This window comes from Ovis canadensis, chromosome 19, assembly GCF_042477335.2.
Source record: "Ovis canadensis isolate MfBH-ARS-UI-01 breed Bighorn chromosome 19, ARS-UI_OviCan_v2, whole genome shotgun sequence".
Taxonomy (NCBI): Eukaryota; Metazoa; Chordata; class Mammalia; order Artiodactyla; family Bovidae; genus Ovis; species Ovis canadensis.
Genome location: NC_091263.1, coordinates 27,001,920 through 27,024,078, shown reverse-complemented (window position 1 = coordinate 27,024,078; position 22,159 = coordinate 27,001,920). Strand labels below are relative to the sequence as shown.

At 51.0% G+C, this 22,159-nt stretch overlaps 3 protein-coding genes across 12 annotated transcripts in view; 1 reads left to right on the top strand and 2 right to left on the bottom strand.

Annotated features, from left to right (window-relative positions):
* The window catches only part of TTC21A (tetratricopeptide repeat domain 21A), a 40,359-nt gene extending 39,457 nt beyond the window's left edge, over window positions 1–902 (bottom strand). For 6 of the 7 annotated variants that reach the window (XR_011250925.1, XR_011250927.1, XR_011250928.1 and 3 more), the window contains exon 1: window positions 298–902. Coding sequence is in view for 3 of the 7 variants with exons in the window: in XM_069561903.1 (XP_069418004.1) it covers window positions 298–324 (27 nt within the window). In the remaining 4 variants the exon portion in view is untranslated. The remainder of the gene's footprint in view (window positions 1–297) is intronic. The other variant, XM_069561906.1, reaches the window with a different exon arrangement.
* GORASP1 (golgi reassembly stacking protein 1) lies at window positions 515–11,610 on the top strand. Of its 4 annotated transcripts, none has more exons than XM_069561913.1 (9): window positions 515–689; window positions 4,806–4,886; window positions 5,433–5,636; window positions 7,118–7,204; window positions 7,339–7,469; window positions 7,694–7,886; window positions 8,568–8,718; window positions 9,117–9,269; window positions 9,508–11,610. In XM_069561913.1, the coding sequence occupies exons 1-9, from the start codon at window positions 627–629 to the stop codon at window positions 9,768–9,770; spliced, it is 1,326 nt and encodes a 441-aa protein (XP_069418014.1). In that variant the 5' UTR covers window positions 515–626; the 3' UTR covers window positions 9,771–11,610. The 4 variants fall into 4 exon arrangements, with proteins under 4 accessions (XP_069418014.1, XP_069418015.1, XP_069418016.1 ...); XM_069561914.1 differs by lacking the exon at window positions 515–689 and adding an exon at window positions 697–1,416; XM_069561915.1 differs by lacking the exon at window positions 515–689 and adding an exon at window positions 1,656–1,759.
* WDR48 (WD repeat domain 48) overlaps window positions 11,611–22,159 on the bottom strand; it is a 47,577-nt gene continuing 37,028 nt past the window's right edge. The window contains exons 14-19 of the mRNA XM_069561907.1: window positions 21,058–21,153; window positions 18,865–18,970; window positions 17,838–17,925; window positions 15,404–15,480; window positions 14,188–14,380; window positions 11,611–13,609 (exon numbers count right to left, since the gene is read on the bottom strand). Coding sequence (XP_069418008.1) covers window positions 13,514–13,609; window positions 14,188–14,380; window positions 15,404–15,480; window positions 17,838–17,925; window positions 18,865–18,970; window positions 21,058–21,153 — 656 coding nt within the window. The 3' untranslated portion in view covers window positions 11,611–13,513. The remainder of the gene's footprint in view (window positions 13,610–14,187; window positions 14,381–15,403; window positions 15,481–17,837; window positions 17,926–18,864; window positions 18,971–21,057; window positions 21,154–22,159) is intronic.

The following is a 22,159-nucleotide window of genomic DNA, read 5'->3' as shown; positions in this document are numbered from 1 at the left end:
TGGAGCCGAGGGTGGGGGTCGGATAATGGCAAGGTGATAGGTTCTTATGCTTTGGTTTGGGGGAGCTCGGAGATAAGACTGGGTGGGGATGATGGCTAGGGGCTCAGGGTACACAGAGAACACTAGACAGGATGTGCTTGCCACGGAAAGAGAGGCGAGAAGGCACCAAGACCGTCTGGAGAGGCCGGGGACAGCGAAAGCCGGGTGGCGGTCAGAGAAGTAACAGGGGAGCTGCAGGTCGCGGGGCTGATGGGCCAGAGGAGGAGTCCCGGAGGGAGCAGTGCCCGGGTCACGCACCATAAGGGAGGAGTCATTGCTGCTCATCTCTGGACGCCCGCGGCTCTAGCGTCGGGGTCTCGTGGTGCCGCCGGGAGTCAGATTCTCAAGTCAGGGTCCTGGGTACGCCTCTCGCGGCCGGAAGTCGGAGGCCTGCGCGTCCTTGGAAACGGAGCAGCTGGCTGGTCTCTAAGGGCGTCAGAGTTAGGGGTGGGCGTGGCTATGCGCCCACGTGACAAGGCGCGGGTAGTCGAGCGCCGAGAGGGCGAGTCCGCGCTGGGGGCTGCTGGTTGGGCCTCCCGCGTAGGCGTCGCGGTCCCCAGGCACTGTCGCCCGAGCTGACCGTGGCCATGGGCCTGGGCGCCAGCGCCGAGCAGCCCGCGGGCGGCGCCGAGGGCTTCCACCTGCACGGGGTGAGTCGCCCCTGCGGCGCCGGAGGTCTTGGCGCGGCACCCGCTCCGACGCGCGGGAACGCCGGATCGCCGGCCCGGAGGCGGCAGCCGCGGGGTCTCGGCGCTGGGTGGCCTCCCGGGGGAGGGTGGTACCCCTTCCCGGTGGGAGCCGTCGCCGAGAGAAGGCGCCGTGGCACCCCTGGGTCCCGGCCCGCCTGCGGCCGCGGTCGGCCCGGCGCCAGCCCTAAGTGCCAGCTCTGCAGGAAGCGGGAGCGTTTCCTGGTGGAGTCGGGCCGCTCCGGAATGGCACTTCTCCCAGGCGGAGAGTGAGCGCGCCAGGTTCAGTCAGGAAGAGTTTGTGCACTTGTATGAACACATTTATGATCGCCTGTTGTGCACTGCGCTCCATGTTGGGCCTGAGGAAAGAGCCAGCTAAGCGCAGTCCCCGGCCGTCTGCGCTCTTGGATCCAGGGGGTCGCCAACTGCCGGGGAGTCCACTGGCTCTCATCCCACGCTTCTCGGGGTCGAAAGGCTTCGAGAGGTCGAAGACCAGTGAGAACCAGACAGGGAAAGTGGGAGCGGGAGAGCAGAGAGAATGCGGCAGAGGGCTCGGGGATAGATTTGCTGCAGGGGGAGGGTCCCCAAGTGGAACACCGCGGAGAAGCGCCGTAGGGCCGCAGCAGAGAGTGTGTCATCCGTGTTGCCACAAAGAAGCCTGATGAGCAGTCGCGAGGACAGTGGAGATGGAGTGAGTTCCAGGGCCTGAAGGCGGGGAGAGGGGTCCGCGGCCAGATGGAGATCTGGGGTGATTAGTACCTCGGAGAGGGCGGGGCTGTAACAGAGGAGAGAGGGGCAGGCGGGTCTCTGTCTCCGGAGCGCAGGTGGGCCAGACTCCCTTTTGGCTTGTGCGCAGGTGGATGGCTGCAGAGATGGGCGTAGCTTGTCAGTTTGACGCCTTACTTTTGAGTGGTCTTTACTGTTGTCATAGGAGGCTGTGTTGACAACGAGGCGGCGCAGGGTTGGGGAATAAGAGTGGGGACCAAAGAAGAGGTTTGCTAAAAGGAAAGGCAGGATGGCTCCAGGACCCGGAGGTAACAGGATTTGTGCTTGCTGATGGGCTTTCCCAAGTGGACACCCATGATGTGGTACCAAGCGGAAAAAGTGGACAGTGAAATGCATGCAGCCAGAAGGGTCTTCCAACAGGTTTGATGGAAAGCAAATTAAGGCTGTTGACAGGGGGTGGGGGTGGATGCTAGGAGTGAAGACAAGAAGGGCCGGTTGGAGAGGGACAGAGTGGAAAGTTTGAGGAACTGGGTTTTCATTTACAAAACATTTATTTTTTTTCATTTCATATGTGCAGCTTTATTTTTTTAATTAAAGTATAGTTGATGTACAATTTTACATATGCATACAATAGAGATACACAATTTTAAAAGGCTGTGCTCTACTTATAGTTATTATATAAAAATATTTGCTATGTGCCCTGTGTTGTACAGTATAGCCTTAGAGCCAAAAACAGTGACTTTGAGCACATACGCTATGGGCACTGGAGATAAAGCAGTGAGCAGAAGAGACATTGTCCCTTTTCTTATGGAGTTTACATTTGGGTGCCAGCCAGGAGAGGAGGGAGCAGCCTAGAAATGGAAATGTATGGTAGGTGGTGACCATTGCTAGAGAGAAAAATAAAGCAGGGCAAGGGGTCCAGATGAGTGGGTGCTGTTTTGGATAGAGGGGTCAGGAAAGGCCTCTGATCAAGTCACGTTTGAGCCGACACTCAGAAATAAGGAGTGGACAGTAGGCTAGGTGAAGTTTATATGGTCACTCTTGCAATTGACTACCCCTGCATAGCTTTTAAATCTGCTTGATCATTTTCTTTCCTTCTTCAAATCATTGGTCTTTAATAGTTCCACGGTAAGTTTTTTCCTGTTTTATATATATATAAAATGTTTTACACACACACACACACACGTGGGGGAAGAGCGTTCAGGGCGAAGGGAGACGCTGAGGTAGGATTATGCTTACTAAGCTTCAGCAGTGAGGAGCTGGGACTGGTGTGCTTGAATGGCCAGGCCCTTGTGAGGGAAAGGATGAGGCCACATTGCGTGGGGCCTTGTGTGTTGTCCTGGGGATTTAGGATTTAATGGTGAGGTATGGTACCATCAGGAGGTTTTAAGTAGAAGTGTCATGTTGCCTCCTTAATAGTAAAAAGAAAACCAGACAAAGAACAACTGGGCTGCTTTCTCTGACTGTTGGCCTTCCCACATATGCAGAGCACGGTGGAGAAGTCACTGCCCTCGGGGAGCTGTTGCAGGGCTGTGGGCAGGAACAAGCTCTGGGTCGGGTTTCCTGGGGTCAGGCAGCTGTTGAATAGCGAAGTGCTTTTCCTCCGCTGTCAGTTGAGGTTAGTGAGATGGGGAAAGCAGGTTGTGCGCTCGCCTGGCGCCCAGCCAGTCCTCAGAAGGTGCGAGCTGCCATCGTGCGGTTAACTGCTCTAGGTGAGCTCATGGGGGTTGGGGAGCAGGTTAGGAAAGCAGCACACGTGTAGGGCTGTGGGGTTGGGGGTGTCAGGAACCCCCAGGAGAAAGCCAGACAGAGGGGGGCACTTGCTGCGGGACTGGAGGTGCGGCGGACAGCATCCCAGATTCTTCCTGCTGTGGAGCCATAGTGGGCGACGGCAAGGCCCAGGGCAGAGGCAGGGGAGGTGCCACCAGACCAAGGGCAAGGCCGCAGGAGCGAGGAGGTGGAGGCGCAGGGTGGGCTGGGAGGAGAGCCTGCGCACTGGGGGCCTGAGCCTCGGATGACGGAGAGCGGCGGACATTGGGTGGAGGAGGGTACAGGGCGACCAGCCTGCTCTGGAGCCAGGGCCTTACCCGGCGGAGGTGGGGTGGAGTGGCCCACAGCAGGGAGGAGCAGCTTTCCCGGATGAACTGCCCTCTGCTGAAAAGCTACCTCTTCCCAGACTTTCCCCTGAAGGGATGGCGAAGCAGGCTCCCAGGAGCAGCCCTCTGGGCAAGGCCAACTAGGGTGGAGTTGGGTTTCTGGGCTCATTCTCAGTAGAAGCTGTGGCAGCTTCTAGAAGTGGCAAGGAGAGGCTCTGTTGGTACTGCTGTGAGGAGGGAGCCCTAATCCCAGGGGCAAACTGGCCTGGATCCACAGCCTCAGCGCTGAGGGTTCCTTCAGTCTGGGGACTGTGCGATTGGAGGGCCTGGGGAGTGGCAGAAGCCACGGGGCCTTCCCCTCAAGCAGGCATCCAGAACCTGAGGCCACCTGAGTCCCAGGGCTTGGGGGCCTGGTTGACACTGGGCTTCAAGTGCTCACAGCCAAAGGCTGGAGGGCCTGTGGCCCACCTGCGGTCCAAAACTGGGGATAAAGGCTGCATTGTCTGAGCGAGGCTCTGTGAATGGTGCCTTTGAGACGGATTTCCACCAGAGCGGCAAGCCTGGCTGTTGTGTTTTTGGAGACTGCAGGGAGTCTGGGAGTGTGAGGCAGCACAGGGTCAGCCTTGGGCTGGGACTTGCTGCTGGAGGGGCTGGTGTGCTGTGGGGAGGTTGGATGGCAAAGGGAACTGTGTGCTGCTCACCAGGCTTCCTGGCTCAGGCTCATGCCCGACCCCGGGGGTCTGTTCTCCTCCACCAGCCCTCCTCAACCCTGCCTGGATCTGTCACCACAGGGCAGGGGCCCTCTGGATCTGGCCATAGGCTGCCTTCCCCACTCCTGTGTTTCTGGGCACGACCCCAGGGCACTCCGTTCCGGTCCACATCTGAACCTTTCTGGTAAACCTTTCTGGCTCTCCAGTGGCCCCAGCGCAGGCCTCTGGGGCAGCGTCTGAGTCACCCAGCCTCCCCGTGGCCTCCTGCCCTGGGCTCTTTCTGTAAGGCTGTCTGGAGGCGTAGTCTGTGGATCATGACCTGGAAAGAGTCGTTTTCTGAAAGAGGAAAACATAAGCCCAGGAAAGCAGTGAGAGAGGATGGCGTCAGCCTTGGCTGTGCCCATGTGCGGCCCGCCTGGCCCAGTTCACGCTGGGGTCTGTGTCCTCTCTGGGACAGGGGGAGTGGGGCGGTTTCTAGAACTGAGGGCTGGGCGTTTCTGGGAGAGCCCTGGGGTCAGCACAGTGACCGTAGCCTCTGTGCTGCACAGGTGCAGGAGAACTCCCCTGCCCAGCAGGCAGGCCTGGAGCCCTACTTCGACTTCATCATCACCATCGGGCACTCAAGACTGGTGAGGCCCCCCTCCTGCCTCTGCCGTGTGTGTGTGTGTGTGTGTGTCCGCCCGTCCGTCCATCCTGCTGTCGCTTGGGAACCCCAGCCCTGGAGACCAAACCCCATCTCCCCTTCTTCCAGGGCAACAGTGAGCCTGATGGGGGCCCTGCCTGGAGTTTAGCCCTTGGTCCCTCTGGGGTGGGCCGGAGGCAGGGGGACTCCTGGCACTGTCCACAAAGCCTCCAGGCCTGCCCAGAGGGGTGAGGGCTCTGGAAGGGGCCTCTCAGAGTGGGCCGTGCGGCAGTGCTCTGGACTCAGGGGGCTCTTTGCTTACTTTGTGGTGTTTTCTGGGGGCCCCGAGGGAGGAAGGTTTAGCAGGGCTTAGGGATGCTGGGGGTCCAGTGGCTGCAGGCCCAGCCCTGACCTGTGGACCCAGCCCTGCACCAGGTCTCTCGGGGGCAGCTGGCCCCCAGGGCCCTCGCCCTATATCAGAGCCAGACTTGTCTGGGGGGTCTGGCTGGGCGTTGGCGGGGGCCTCCAGGGGTCAGCCCTGCTGCCCTTGCAGAACAAGGAGAATGACACGCTCAAGGCCCTGCTGAGGGCCAACGTGGAGAAGCCCGTGAAGCTGGAGGTGTTCAGCATGAAGACCATGAGAGTGCGTGAGGTGGAGGTGGTCCCCAGCAACATGTGGGGCGGCCAGGGCCTGCTGGGCGCCAGCGTCCGCTTCTGCAGCTGCCACCGCGCCAGCGAGCACGTGTGGCACGTGCTGGTGAGTGGGGGCGTGGCGGGGGGGTCCCTGGGGGTGGGTGTGGGGAGGCCCCCTAGGAGAGGCCAGCAGCCAGTGGGCCTGTCAGGGCGTTCTGAGGGCAGGGTGTGGGCTCCCTGATCCAGGGTCCCAGAGAGGGCAACTCCTCATCCCCTGAGCAGGGCCCTCTGACTTTGGGGGATTTCTTACACGCTAGACCTTGCTTTCTTCTTTGGAAAGATGGGGCCACCATCTGCTGGAAGGGTGGTTGTGCTGCCGGAATGCTGCTATTACTGCTTTGCATTGTTCAGTCGCTAAGTCGTGTCTGATTCTGCAACCCCGTGGACTGTAGCCCACCAGACTCCTCTGTCCATGGGATTCTCCAGGCAAGAACACTGGAGTGAGCTGCCATGCCCTCTTCCAGGGGATCTTCCCGACCCCGGGACTGAACCTGTGTCTCCTACGTTGGCAGGCAGATTCTTTACCGCTGTGCCACCTGGGAAATCCTGCTGCTGCTTTAGTCCTTATCTAAAAAGAGTGTTTTTTTCTGGTATACTCTAGGGTGCACCAGTAATATGTTTTTTGGGGCAGGTCCCCTGAGAAGCCCCTTCGGGCACTCGACTGGTGCCTGGGGTCTGAACCGTAGTGAATCTCCGTGACTGAGTTGTCACAGCTGTTGCTGTTAGTGTTCATCCGTAGACACACATGCACACGTAACGTGCAGAGTCACTGATTGTGCCCAGGTTCTCGAGCGCGCAGTCCTGCAGCTTGATGGACGGAAGGAGCCCTGAGCTAGAAACGGGCTGATTTGGTTTCTAGTTGGCTCTGTTGCTCACTGACTCCTTGCGGGAGTCTTCTCAACCTTTTTGGCTGGCCTTACTCAGTTTGTCCATGAATGCAATGCGGGGGTGGTGATGCAGATCCTTCCACGTTTCTTGGGAGAGTGGGAGGGGGCAGTGGAGCTTTCCAAGGGAGAAGGCAATCCTTGCACCTGCTTCTCACCACCCTTGCCTTTAACCTCCCCCCTACCCTGAGGTTTTCAGCGCTATGCCTGCAGCAGTAACAGCAATAAAGTGGGGCGTTTACTGTGGGACAAGGTGTGGTTTTCATTCTGTACATGTATTTTTTTTTTTGGTCTTCTCAGCAACCTTTGGCCTAAGTACTATATATCCTACTTTTAACTGTGGGGAAACTGGGGCAGAGGAGTAAAGTGTCTGTCTTCAGCGCCCCAGCTAGCAGCCGGGGGAGGCTGGAGTTGGTTCGGGTGGTCAGATGCGGGAGCTGTAAGGTGAGCCGTGACGCAGTGCTGCCCTCTGCTGGGCAGACTGTGGACTGGGGGAGGCAGGGGAACAAGGGGCTGGGCGGTGGGTGGCGGGGCGGCTTGAGGTCTTGGCCTGGGGACGGAGGACAGGTATACTACTCACCACCTGAAGACACAGCTCTCCACCCGCTGCCCCCCAGTAGCAAGGCTGACAGTTGGATAATTCGTGATTCTTTTTGCTCAGGATGTGGAACCCTCTTCACCTGCCGCCCTCGCAGGCCTGCGCCCCTACACAGACTACGTCGTGGGCTCGGACCAGGTCCTCCAGGAGGTGAGGAAGGGCGGCCTTTCCTCCCTGCTCCCCCGGCCCCCTGGATGGGGTGTTGCCCGTGAGAAGTGTCTTGTCTTGTGAGGCTTCCCATCCCAGAGTGGGAACAGGGCTTAGGTGCTGTGTGTCTGTCGTAGTCCGAGGACTTCTTCTCGCTCATCGAGTCCCACGAGGGGAAGCCCTTGAAGCTGATGGTTTACAATTCTGAGTCTGACTCCTGCCGGGAGGTGACTGTCACCCCCAATGCAGCCTGGGGTGGAGAGGGCAGGTACTTCCTGGGATCGGAGGGCTGCGGGTTGGGGCTCTGGGGGGCGCCTGGCCAGTGGGCATGGACCTTGAGTCCCACGGTGGGGGTGGAGGGCTGGGCCCTGGGCCCAGGGGTCCTGAGGCTGATGTTGGTCTAGGAGACCCTCTCATTGCTGGTGGGTGGGGGTGGCAGGGGTAGAAAGGGCTGTGGGACAAGCCCAGGAAGGCGTTTCTGGCCTTTGGCAGCCTGGGATGTGGTATTGGTTACGGGTATCTGCACCGGATCCCAACCCAGCCCCCCAGCCACCACAAGAAGCCGCCTGGTGGCCCGCCACCCAGTGCCCCACCACCTGGTGCCCCACCGCCTGGACCCGGCCCCCAGGACTCTCCTGCCCCTTTTGGCCTGGAGACAGGCTCCAAACAGGGTGACTACGTGGAGGTACGTGGGGAGCACTGGCCAGCTGGGCAAGAAGGGAGTTTCATGTGGGCAGAGGGGCCTGCAGCTGGGAAAGGAGACTGGGGCTGTCCTCACCGGGAGCCTATCTGTGGAGCCCTTGGGAAGCCCCCCGGCCTGTGGGACCCAGGGGGAGCAGATGGGGCCGGTCCCGGGACCGTGCAACCTGCTTCGGTTTTCTTGCTACTTGGGTCTGCAGGTGAGGGGAGTGCGAGGCACTGGTTGTCATTTTCATTTCACGACTGGGAAACTGAGGCTCGGGGTGGGCAGGGCCTTGTCTTGTGCCTCCCTGAGTCTATCGGAACGTTAGGCCAGGGACTGTGTGTCTGGTCCAAGTGCCTCTGGGCATCAGGCTGGTGCCTGGGGTCTGCATGCGGGCACTCGGGGACTACTCTCCAGGCATGGACTATGCCAGGGGGTCACAGACAGGGCTGCTCAGCAGAGTGGGAAGGGGACCCCAAGTCCATGTTGGCACCTCAGGGGAGGCCAGCTGGGCCCCTCTTGCCTGACTGCACATCTGCTGTAGAGCAAGCAATAGACCCCCAAGGCTCTTTGCTCCTGTGAGCTGAGTGGTGCTCCCGGGGTAGTTGTGGGCTAGGGGTTGGGCTGGACTAGCCCTGTCCTGACAGGGCCCTCTGATGCCTCTTTTTCCCTGGCTCCCCTTAGGCCTTGCTGCAGGCACCTGACTCCTCCACGGAGGAACAGTCCCCTGGACCTGAAAGTCCTGGCCAGGGCGCTCAAGACCTTGGAGACCCGCCCCGTTCCATGGAGATTCCTCTGCAGCCTCCGCCTCCATTGCAGCGAGTCATGGACCCAGGTACAGAGCAGGCTGAGAGCAAGCTGAGGGCTGGGCGTTGGCAGCTATCTCGTACCTGCCGGGCTAGTCGCAGACGATGTGATCAGCGTGCGGATGGGGAGGCTGCCGTCCAGAGGCGAGAGGGGGCCTGCTCAAGGCCACACAGCACACTGGGCACAGGGCAGGGCCCGGGCCCTCTGCCACTGGGCTATTCCTGTGATCACCCACCCCAGTCCCCTTTCTTTCCTCAGAAAGCAGCTGTGGGGAGCCTCTGGGGCTGGCTGGGGGCTTCACAAACAGCTGAGGCTTCACTCTCAGGCCAGGCCAGATGCCCCAGAGACTGGGCACAGTGAGCCTGAGGCGCTGGCCTTCCAGCGGTCAGGGTTCTGTGCCAACAGAGAATCATGTGTCTCCCCCAGGCTTCCTGGACGTGTCTGGCCTCTCCCTCTTGGACAGCAGCAACGCCAGTGTCTGGCCTGGCCTGCCCTCTTCCATAGAGATGACCCCCCCTGCGGTCTCAGCCTCAGGGCTGGAGGATGTCTGCTCCAGCAGCGGTTCTCACGAGCGTGGTGGTGAGGGGCTGGCGCCTCTGCGGGGGGACCCTGGGTTGTGGCGAAGGCGGCCCTGAGTCTCTTAGCCGGGTTAGAGGCTTGCCTGTGGGGGAGGGCAGCCACATCAAGGTGCTCGTACGCTGGCGCTCCCATCCCGTCAACCCCGGGGGGTGGGAGCTGGGGGTCAGTGGGGTGACTGCCCCAGGCCACACTGGCCCCGGTTCTGTGGGCCTCCTCACCTCCACCCTGTGTGTTTCAGGTGAGGCCACCTGGTCTGGGTCCGAGTTTGAGGTCTCCTTCCCAGACAGCCCCGGCGCCCAGGCCCAGCCAGACCACCTGCCTCAGCTGACCCTTCCCGACAGCCTCACTTCTGCCGCCTCACCTGAAGATGGGCTGTCTGCTGAGCTGCTCGAAGCCCAGGCGGAGGAGGAGCCAGCAAGCCCAGAGAGCCCAGACTGCGGGGTGGAGGCTGGGGCTGCTCCTAGCCAGGCCCTCTCCACTCCTGACCACTCTGGGCTGTGAACCAGGCCCTCTGACGGCGTCTCACAAGGCCTGGCAGTGGGAGGCAGCTCAGGCCGTGCTGTGTTGGGTGGCCTGAGTTAGTGCTTCCTGGGCTGAGGCTGAGGGCTGTGCAGTGTCTTCTGCCAATGCAGGGGCTTGTGTGTCCACTCAGACCCTACTGGTCTCCAAGAGAAAACCTGCCAGCAGTCATTCTGCCTGGTGGTCCTGGCTTTGGGGAATTGGGCACTTGTCTAAGAATCTCAAACAAGTACTTCTGGCATAGCAGGGGGCTGGGAACAGCACCAGATTCAGTTTTCCAGAAGCTGGGGGAGGAGAGGACTCTGCTGCTTGGGTCGGGCATGGAGCTTCCATCGGTAGAGGCCGTGGGCCTTGGGGAAGGGCATCTTCGGGCCTTGGGCCCACTGCGTGTTCCTGCTCCAGTCACTGTGGCCGCACAGCAGGCAGCAGAGTCCAGGCACCAGCGGGTGTGAAGACGGGGTGAGGGAGAAGGGGTCGCTGTGGAGTGGTTGTCTAACCGTTCCGGGGGGCTTGCCTCGATTCTTTCCATTACAGACAGCCTATCTGTAATGGAGGGCACCCCCCAAGCCCTGGGGACCCCTGCCGCCCCCTTTGCCGTCTTCCCCTGTGCTCGTCTGCACAGTTGGCTCAGGCTGACCACTGAGTCCAGTGAACCTGGCCCCTTCTCCTGAGGGAGGGTTGGAAATCCTGGGCCCTTCAGCAGAGACTCACCTGTGCTTGGGGCGTGATGATTCCCCAGCATCTATATCCCGCGGACCTAGCGTCACCAGCTGGGACACCTGTCAGCTCCCAAACTTTTACAACCATCTCTTTTAAATATACAAGTCATCTAGCCACCCTAGAGGTGAATGATAGTTAACAAATTCAAGTTCACCATCCTAAGCAGGCTCTCAGAGCCCGTCCTCCCGCCTGGAGCACTTTACACACAGCTCCCACCCCAAGCAGGGATGAGGTGCCCGGACAAGAGAGTCAGGGCCCGCTGCTACTTCCCACAGTACAGGAGAGGGCTATTCCCCTCTCCCCCAGTGCCTCAGGAGGCTGAGACTGGGTTGTGTGTCTTGCTCTGCCTAGGTCCCACAGCACGAGGAGGGCTCTGTGGAGGGGTGATCCTTATCACTTGTCCTCTCCTCTTTGGCCAGAGTCCTTCACCTTCCCACAGCCCTTGCTGATTACCATGAAAGCTGCCTCCGGCCTGGCCTTCTAGCCTCAGTCCAGTTGAAAGTCCCACCTTTACCATTTGATTTGGAGTGTGTGCCCTTACAGGGAATTCAGAGCTCTGTTAGGCTCATAGAGGGGCCCAGGCCAAAGATATGGAGGGAGTCTGCTCGGGGGGGGGGGGGGAGGGGGGGGCAGAGACCAAAGATGTGGAGGGAGGGCCCCGTATCAGCAACCACCTCGAGTTTCCTGCACTGTGACTACATGTAAAAAGCAAAGCTTTGTCAGGTCTACCAGAGCACCTGATAAGCCTGCAGAATAGGGAGGCATTGTGTCCAGAGCCAGTGCCAGAACCTGGTTCCTGGGTTGTCTGGGAGCCCAGTGTCTGCCTGCAGGAATCCAGGAAGTAGAATCACGCCAGGCCTATTCTGAAGCCAGTTTCCCTTCACTAACCTGGTGGCCTGACCCAGGGTCACCCTCACCCAAGGGACCTGGTTCTTCCCACCCTCACGTTAACACGCTCCCTTCCCCAAACTGGGGGATAAAATGGATACCAGTGCTAATTATGTCCAGGGTAAACGCAAAACCACAAGTTTCTTACTTTCTCTGTAATCTGCTATGAAGGAAAATGACAAGTGGAAATAAATGTGTACTATACACTTTGAAATATTTTAACTAAAGCCTTTATTCTATACAACTGTGAAATACAGATTTTTACCCTTTTGGCATTGCAGACTGTCAAATCTTCTGGAAACTATTACAGGTTTGACTGGAACAACAAAAAAACACAACCATGCTGGGGCAGAGGGGTCAGATCTAAGATGGGAAGGGAGCACAGCCGCCCCTCAGAACTCAGCACACGGGGCAGCGTGGCCCAGCGAGACCCATTCCTTCAGCCCAAGGGCCCTTCGTGCAAACAAAGCTGAGGGCTGGGAAATGAGTTTTGTTTTTTTTTTTCTTTTAGCCATTAATTCACAACTATTGCTAAAAAACGTGCACCGAAAGTGCACCGTTGTATTCAAGATAGAAAGGATTTTTGTTTTTAAAAAAGCCGTTGCTCTCTGCATAAGGGAGACAGACTCATTGGAAATGTGGCGTGTCTTTGCTCACTTCTTCAAAGTGCTGGAGGCAATGACCGCTCCACTTTCCAAAGGAGGCTGACCAGCAGTGAGTGAACCCTGTCTCTACAGTTGTGCGGATCAGAGTATCTCAAATGGTTAAGTCTGGACCCAGGCCCATCAGCTGCCTCCTGCTGAACCTGTGAAGATTAGAAAAGAAAACTTCCCCACCCCCTCCACAGTCCCTGCTATTATAGGGATGGGCCACACACAAGCTGGGGAGGCAACTGGACTGGAATAAACTGCCCTCTGAAGGCACTTGTGCTTCTGGCTTCACACAGGAGGCTTGTCTTACGTAGTTTTATAAGGGTGGACCATTGTTCTATTCCGAGTACAAATGACCTTGGGGAGGATCCAAAGTATGTTGTTTTTCTGCCAAAAGTTGGAAGTGTTTATCCCCAATAAGTTATATTCTGTACAAGATCCAAATGATTCTATGAAAGCTTTAGATTGTTAGAAAGAACAGTGAAAAGAAATCTGGATACAGGTGCAACACAAACCTGCATATAAAACTGGAAAAACAAACGTATACTTCCAGGACAAGAATATCAAATCAACTCATTACGACACCCTTTTACTCTGACACCAGAAATATTAGGTAGCATTGAAATGAAGTCAGGATCTCATCATGGTCTTTAGTTTTGATGGTGTCATGCTGCTCACCTGGGGCAAGACCCTGTGGTGTCACTTGGTTTTGCCCATAAAACACAGTGGAGGAAGGCGTGAGAGAGCTGCGCCTCCTTGCGGCCGCCGCGCAGTCCAGGCGTCCCAGCTGGGCACAGGCTGGCCGCACTCCAGGCTGGCAGTCCAAGCGCTGTGACCCAGCACCTGGGGTTTCGACAGATCTGCCTACAACACATCTGAGATGCAGTATTAAAAACAAGCCCACCAGTAATCATCTATTATGAAATGGGCTGGCTCTTGAATTGTGCAACAGCCAATTCCTATTAAAAATAACTGTCTTAAATGGTGAAAACAACTTGCTTTTTTTAATGACAAACTTGGAAAAAGCCTTCATAGGTACTGTGTAGATGGAATGTACTTAGAAAAGCTCCCGAGTGTGTGGGATTGGAGTTGGAACACAGTGACAGACGTGGCCCTACCGTGTGTCTTTGACAAGTGCTAACAGATCAAGATAAGGTCCTTTGAAACAAAAGGAGGAAGCAAAATCTGTGCTGGCCTCTCTTCAGTCCTCAGTACATCTCGCAACACACAGCCTGCTTGGGGCTCTTCTCTGGCACTCTGCCTCCCTGGGGACAGCTTAATCTACACATGGAGACTGGTTTCTATATTACATCTTGATTAGTCACTTCAATGGAAAGATAATCTCGGTCCATACCAAATCAGTCGTTAGAAGTCTTGTTCCCACTGGGGCTCTGGGCTTCCTAGGACTACTCTTGGGGCCATAGAGGAAGGTCAGTAAATGAATACCCAGGAGTGCTGGCCCGCCCTTCACGTGGACTTCTGACGGTAATGGAGGGTGAGGTCACCACCACTCTTCCATATGAAGTGTTTCACTGTCCGAAGGTCCATATTTGGATCCAAAACCTGAACAGCAAAAAATAAATAATGAAAAAGGCATCCAGTACCTTATGCTGTTATTGCTAATGCCGAACTCTCCTTGCCCATGCTTGGTGGCCTGCTCTTGCTGCATGCAGGCATGAATCTGGGCACGGGAGACGTGCAACTCGTGTGGCTAGGGCAGACACAACACGGTGAGCCGTTCTGAAGAAATGCCTCGAGTGAATCCTCATTTACAGCATTTCCACAGATGCTCCACTCACCTCCTCTTCAGATCTTAAACTAACACAGCAGATGCTGCTCTGCACATCAAGATGAGCATGTGGCTTCCTTTTCAGAAAAAAAAATCCACCAGCACATCCACATCTGTCTGCGCGTATGTTTCAATCTCCTATCCCTTTCCTGAAAACTGCCCCCAGGGTAAATGGAAGCTAAGGGCCTCACAAATGGGTGGGAGACCCGTCGCTCCTTACGGTCTCTCTAACAGCAGAAGCCCTCCCCCGACCCCCGCAAGGCAACAGATCTGGAAACCACAATCCTGCCACATGAGCAAAGTCTGAGCACCGGCACTGGGAACAAGGGGGCGGTGTCCTCAATCCATTTACCTGGTCCTGGCACAAAAGCTCAATTTTCTCTTCTGCCAATACAGCAATATCCTCCTCTTTCTCCTGTTCTCCTGGTTTTTCATTATTAGAAGAGCTAGTGGTTTGAGACTCATTATCCAAGTTGATGATTTTCTCATAGACGTGTTCCATTACTTTCCGGACTTGAAGCATGTCACTAGCAGAAAGTCGGTCCCTGAAAAAGGCAAGGGCAGATGGTGACATCAGGAAATCACTGGATATTCTCTCTCCCATTTTCTTTGGTGATAACATCTGATAAGGCTAAATCATACCACAGAAACATAAACCAATACATGTTCTCAGGCATTGCTTTAATCCATTTTCAGAATTCCCAACAGATTTCTTATAGTGTCCTCTCCTAAAACAGATTATGTGCAAATAAGTGAGATTATATACATAAAAAGTAGCCTTCTAGGTTCTATTCCCTTAAAGACTTTCCCAGAGCATGGGCAAACTGAATGCTCCTGAAAGGGAAGGCAGCCCCTGTTGCTTATTAGGCTCCGATGATGGATGTACCCATTTCTCCCAGGGCTTCCTCCTATAGTCAAGACTTTGAGTTTCAACTGCCTGTCTGATCTCCAAACCCACCAACCCAATAGCTCCCGCCAATGTCCCAAAGGCATCACAAACTCTACATGTCCAAAACTAGATTCAGCAACTTCCTTATCCCCAAACCTACTTCTGTATCTCTGACATCAGTTAATAATGGTCAAATCAAGTAGCTCAGGCTCATACTTTAAAAGCAAGTTAAACTATATCAACTTTCAATATTATGAAATTAGCCTAAGATCTAGTACTTGCCTTCTGTGCTCTAAATGTAATCCTAACAAATAATTAAATTAATTAAATCCAACCCAGGGATCAAACCCAGCTTTCACGGATTGCAGGTGGAGTCTTTACCAGCTGAGCCACCTGGGAAGCTCAAGAATACTAGAGTGGGTAGCCTATCCCTTCTCCAGTGGATCTTCCCGACTCAGGAATCAAATCAGGCTCTCCTGCATCACAAGTGGATTCTTTAATCAGCTGAGCTGCCAGGGAAGCCCATGCTTTGTGAATGGTTAAATTGTATGACTTCAGTTTTATGGAATAGCCTAAGATCTAGTACTTGCCTCCTGTGCTATGAATGTAATCATAAGGAATAAAAAAGTCTCTGGCAATTAATCAGATCAAAGTATTGCACGACACTCCATTTACTTACTTTTTTAAGGTTTTTGCTCCTGAAGATGCATGAGGTTGGAGGTAGAAAGGAATTTTGTTGAATTTGGGCATATTTTTCTGAAATATTAAAAGTGAAAAAAAGTAAAATAGTGTCTATTAATTGATAAACTAAAATGATGTCAATACTTGTGAAAACATGATTCATAAGTTAATTGCTATTGTACATTTAAAAGTGACTTTCTATGAAATTATAGTAAGCTCTCAAATTATGTCAGCCTTAGAGAAAGGGTATCAGAAAAGTATAAAGTTTAATTTTGTAATAAAACATATATAAAGACAAATTATATGCAGTGTCAGTAGCAATATAAAATGGCAGCATGGCTCTTCTCAAATAACAATTCAAGGTATTAAAGGGAAACAAACTTTATTTTAATCCTTTAAGCCATACAAACCAAAATCTCAAGTCTACATTCAAATGCCAGAACAAAAATTTAAGTGTCTTGAGAGAAACCCACAACATTCACTTTTGAGCAAAACCATACACTCTATGCTGGTAAGGTCCATTATCCACCTCTAAAGGTCAATCAAGTCCTCCTAACTTGCTTTACCTCTGACATCAGAGTGAGGTCTGTCTGAGGTTTCAAATAAGAGTGGAAAGTTCAGCCAACCACCTAGATGTCCATATGATGTAAACCATACACTTAGATAAAAGATAAAATTAATTGGTCATCTTTGCTATGGGGATTAATCCCCTTTGAGCCTCCATGTCATATCCTCTTCGGATGTTTCCTCCAGGGAATAAGCCACAGGCCTAAAGTCAGCAATGCATCCGAGTGAGTTTCACACTCAAAGGAAGTAGCGGTTTATGGGGAGCTCAAATTTAGAGAAGACTAGAATATCCATCAGGTGTCAGACTGGCTTTAAGTTCTTGGAAGTTTATCTGGGACAGAAAACAAATTTTCTAGAAGGTTCTAGAGATTAAATCTCTTTTCATGAGGCTTTAAATAGACATAAAATTGGTCAATAGCACATAACTAGAAACAGACCTATGTGTGTATAGAAATTTAGTATATGATAAAACAGCATTTCAAATTAGTAGGAAAAGTTTAGATGATTCAATAAATTGTGTTGACACACTGGCTACCCATTTGGAGAAAGTTAGCATCTTACTTCACTTCACACCAAACAGAATAAATTCACCAAATAGAATAAATTCTAATACTTTAATGATCTAGATACAAACTATTATCATAAACATACTAGAAGAGAACACAAGAAAATATTTTTGCTACTCTGGAGTGCGAAATACCTAAGCAAGACATGAAACTCACAGCCGTAAAGGATTAATCTGGTCATATAAAAATTAAAACTTTTTGCCTGCCAAAGGACATCATGAGCAAAGTAAAAATTCAATCAAGAGGCAAGAGAATGGTCAAAGGGTTAATATTCAGTATGAAGAACTATTACAAGTCAATAAGAAAGACAAATAACCCAATAGAAAGTCGAGTAAAGAATACAAACAGGCAACTTACAAAAGAAATAAAAATGGCCACTATGAAAAGATGCTTAACCTCACTGTAAGTTAAAAAAATTTAGAACAATGAGACAATATGTCTATCTTTCAGCAAAGATTCTAAGTATCCAGCATTGGTGAGGGTGTGGGGTTCTGGGCACTCACACACTGTTGGTGAGAGTGTAAACTGGTATACCCTTAGTGGAGTGCAATTTGGCAGTATCCATTGAAATTTAAAATGTGCATACCCTTTGATCCAGCAATTCCACTTCTAGGAATTTACCCTAAAAAGTACACAAAGATATATATACAAGGATGTTCACTGAAGCATTGTTTTTAACAGAAAACATTGGGTACAACCTAAATGTCCATTAATAGGGACTGGCTAAATAAACCATGGTACATTTATACAACAAAATACTATGCAGTCATTAAGAAGTAGTGATCCATACACTAATATGAAAAAATGTCCAAAACATATGTTTAAGTGAAAAACAAAACAAAAAAACACATCCAAGTTGTAGAACAGTACAGAACAGCAGATTCTGTGCAAAATAAAATGACCTACATATGGATCACATATATCTAGACACACATATACAGACACAAACACATACTTGTGTATGCACAGAAGAAGGTCCTGAAGGCATTAAGCTATTAATATTTACTACCTCTGGGAAGAAGAAGAGGAAGTGAATGGAAGACAGTGTTTGGAAAAGGATGGGAATTTCACCTTATTCATTTATTATTTTCTTTGATAAACACATTTTATATATTAAAAATAAAGATAGAAAGAGACATAATTATAATATTTCTCTGCAGCTTTGGAACTGCACAGAAGCAGAAGAGGATTCCACTTGGCAGTCTAGTTTCAATCAAAGATTATACAATTTAATACAGTAAATTTTCTTCATGATTTGGAAAAAAATAAGAGGACAAAGTGGGAGTGGAGGACACTTACATCCACAGTGATGTCAATTACCCATTGTGGCACCGTCTCATTAAGAAGCATGGACTCAGTCTCACCCCCAGAATCTCGGCAGAGCAGCCTAAACATAATCCATCATGTAGTAAGTGACAAAATAAGCGAGGATCCCAATATCACTGTCATTAAATGTTAGAGGGAGGGAGCTTATAGAGTTCATTCAGGATCACCCCCAACTGACAGCTGAGGAAATAAAGTAGAAGGCAGGCAGAATGACTCACTCTGCTAAGAGTGAAAGCAAGCTGTCAAACTCAGGCTCCCAGATTCGAGGCCAGACGGACACTGTGGCTGCCTATTGGGGCCCCTGGGTGAGGACAGGAAGCTGGGTGTAGGCAAGGTACTTGAGGTCGCTCAGCAGAGCTACAGTGCACGGTAGTCCATGCACAACATGGGGTCAGGAGGTTTTCAGTGACCACACTCTCAGGAAATCACCATCAAGGAAGAGAATTCTGCTCTCAAGGGCAAGACAAATAGCTTTCTTACTTCTGGCCCATGGCTTTCTCCCATGACATTTCCTGGGCCTTGGCTAGCAACTTGGAGGTGAAGCCAGCCTAGCACTTGCCTGCAGGCCCTCAAGAAGGACTGCCTTGCACCTCAGGTCGAGCCATTGTTGGGCATGACAGTTCCCAGGAGCAGCCCAGTCCATCTCCCCTGGCCTGGTCTGAGGGAAGTTATCTACTCAGATGTTGTCCTGTGGGTGGGGACTTCTGGTGAAGTCATCTGTCCCTGGCAGTCTGGCTGGTTAAGTGAGAAAAAGCACTTCCTGCAGAAACTGCTAAGAAGCTGCCTTGAGGCAAGGTCATCAACCTCCACAAGGTATCAACCTCATTTTACCACTAGAGGCTCAGCTCTCAATTAAGATGGGGTCTAACAGCATCAGACACTTAACTATTTCAGGGAGGTGAAAAACCAAAACCCAGACACCCCTAGAAATTAATAGACATTTGCTTGAATCAAAACTTCAGGGCAAACAGGGTGCACTCTTAGCCCTTCTTACCCATACCTGAAGAGGGTGCGGCCTCCAGCTTCACCGAAGATCACAGGGGTGTGTGGCGGCACTTGAAAGTAGCCATTTCCTTTCTGTACTCGGTTCTCCTGCTCCCCGTTTACTAGGAAAAGACACAGATGGCGTCAGGATCCAGTCAGCGCTAACAACATGGACTCTAAACATTTTGTTTCCACAGGACCCAACCACTGCAAGACTTTTAAGTCAAGAAGTCCTGTAAGTCAGCTAGAGATGGAAATAAAGGTAAAAAACAAAGTGAAGTTCCTGAAAATAAGAAATATGGCAATGTGCGATATACCTCATGAGAAATGATTACATTTTAGAGGAGATTAATGTTTGAGATTTAAAACAAAAACATAACCATCTACTTCAGCCACAGGGCAGTCTAGAACAGTCTATAAATGATGATCTGCTCTTTCCTTTGGCGCTGGTGGGGTGGGGATTGGTAAAACACCAAGCACAGAGAAATTTGTGTCAGAAACAAAGTTTATATTTAATGGCAGCCACAACTAACGGTATTAGTGAAAAACAAAATCTCAAAGAGGTCATAAACTCATTTTTATTGCTCTCTGCAGATTTCATTTCAGTCAGCTCTCTGCAGCTGACTCCCCCTTGTTCATAACTACTTTCTGAAGGAATCTGGAAGCAATCTCGCCCTCTGCAACCCAACAACACTCTCTCACAGCACCAACTCTGATCACACAATGCAGATGTAAGCGGTGCTTTGTCCAACCAGAATGCTAGTCCCTGAATGGAGGGATCCATGTCCATCTATCCCTATTATCCTCACAACTCACTTCAGGCCTCTGAATACTCGAGCTGCCCACCTCGTATAACCCAAGCAGCTTGAGGGTCCACTGTGTGTCGTGCAGGTCCAGCAGGATTACCAGCCAGGTAGTGCATGCCGTGTCCTGAGCTTGGCTCAGTCCTGCCCTGCCTTCACTATGCCAATTTGATTTTAAGGATGATTTAACGTTTCCTGTGACTTATTCTTTACTCCCCCAACTGAAGTCTGCCTTCAAGAGATGCTGCCTGTGGCCCTTTGTTTCGATTACTTGGTCTTTATTGGCTCCTTGGGCCTCCGAGGGCACCGTCAGGTTATAGATGGAGAAAGACAAGTCAAGAACAGGAAATGGCATGCCCACAGCTGCACAGCTGATAAAACGGCAGAGCCCACAGCAGAACCTAGCTTTCTCGACCCTGTGAGAAGATCTTTCCACTGACTCTGGCTCACAGTTCACTGTACAATTCAGAAGGGGAATGAAGCGAGCCAGGTGACAGAAGAAACGCCGTCATGTGTGGGGTCAGTGCTCTCTCTCAGACAGGGACATCAGGACACTGGCTTACAGAGAGGCATGCCATCCTTGCAAAACAGATTTAAACTCCGAAATTTATTCTGGATGAATCAGTCAGCCACAACAAACTCTCTGGCAGGAGGGCTTCATCACTGCTGACCACCACAAATAGGCAATCTTCAGAGAATCTTTAGCAGAGCAAGTCCTCAGTGGGGGGACTCAAGGTTATGTATCAGCTGTGATATTTTAAGTTTTTCCCCTCCTTTCTTGAATCAGACTGAGCCAAAGTCATATGTTCCAAATTCTCCCGGGCTGCCCAGTGAGTTACTGCTGCTGCCTGTGGCACACACAGCTTTGGAATGTCCTCAATGACATTAATTCTTTACACATACTCAGTCACTTACCCTGGCACTTTTGAATTGGGAGCTGGTTTTTTGAGCCAATATCAGGTAGATCATCAGACTAGGGAATATCTACCTTTCAGGCCAATGTGAGGCATGCCTCACAACAACAAACCTGGCTTTCCAATGCAGCTAAATAGCTAGCTTTGGAGGTAAATCCAGCAGGTCCACGGATACCTTGAGAAATACTGTTAGAATGAACCTGCTAAGCTGCCTACTTTCAAGGACAAAGGTCACCTGAATACACAGGATTGATTCCATATACCTTGTGTAGTCTCATTAATTAAAAGTTCTTCGATATCTCAGTTAAGACTGGATGAACGTTCTTTAGCATGTAGAAGGGAGGGCAATAAATTGAGCATACCCCAACTATTATGTCATACTTTAGCAAATGCTTAAAAAAATTTTTTTTAAAAATTCTCAGGATAACAATCTAAATATCCTTAACTTCAGAGTAATTTTAAAACCAATTATCCTAATATAAAAATACGAACCATGATTTACTTCATTTTCTTCTTCATCTATTGGATTCACATGTGTCCTAGGCCAATATTCTAGGAGTGCCTGGAGTAAAAGTCCTCCTAAGTTCACTGCAAGAGAGTCAATTAAAATAGAAACAAAAAAAACAGAAAAGAGAAACATTAGTTTTAACTTAAAAATAGAGGGAAAGCAATAAAAATGAAAAGCTTCCACATATTCTGATGTTACATTCTTAACCCAATGCCAAGGATGTCTAAAAGCAAGACTTTACGTATTTCACAAAGTCTATTAAAATTTCATCTTACAATGTTTAAAGCAGTGATAATATCAAGCAAACAGATATTCTATTTGGTTATTCAGATATAGCTGTTCTTTGAAAATGAATAAACAACAACAGAAATTGTATTCTTTAAAGGGCTATTTCCATATAAAGCCACTATATTTTGTATATATATCAGTTATTTCTACAGGCTACAATCTTAGAAGAATACTGATCAAAGATATAATTAATAAAATATAATAGACTCTTATGAAGATAAGTCTCTTCCCAACATACACAAAAATTAACTCAACAGGGACTAAAGAGATGAATGTAAGACTTGAAACCACAATACTCCCATAAGAAAACACAGGCAGTAAGCTTGCTGACAATGATATTGGTGGATGATTTTTTTTGGATCTTACACCAAAAGCAAAGGCAATGAAGGCAAAAGTAAGTAAGTGGAACTATATCAAACTAACAAGCTTTTATAGAGCAAAGGAAATCATCAACAAAATGAAAAGGCAACCTACGGAACAGGAGAAAATATTTGCAAATTATTTATCTGAAATGGGTTAACATCCAAAATATATAAAAAATTCATACAACTCAATAGCAAAAAAATGGAAAAATCTGACTAAAAAATTGGGCAGAAGAGCTGAATAGACATTTTTCCAAAGAAGACATACAGATGGCCAACAGGCACATGAAAACATGCTCAACATCACTAATCACCAGGGAAAGGCAAATCAAAACCACAATGAGCTATCACCTCACACCTGTGAGGATGGCTGTTAATCAAAAAGATGATAAACAACAAATGTCTGACAGTATGAGGAGAAACAGGAACCCCTGTG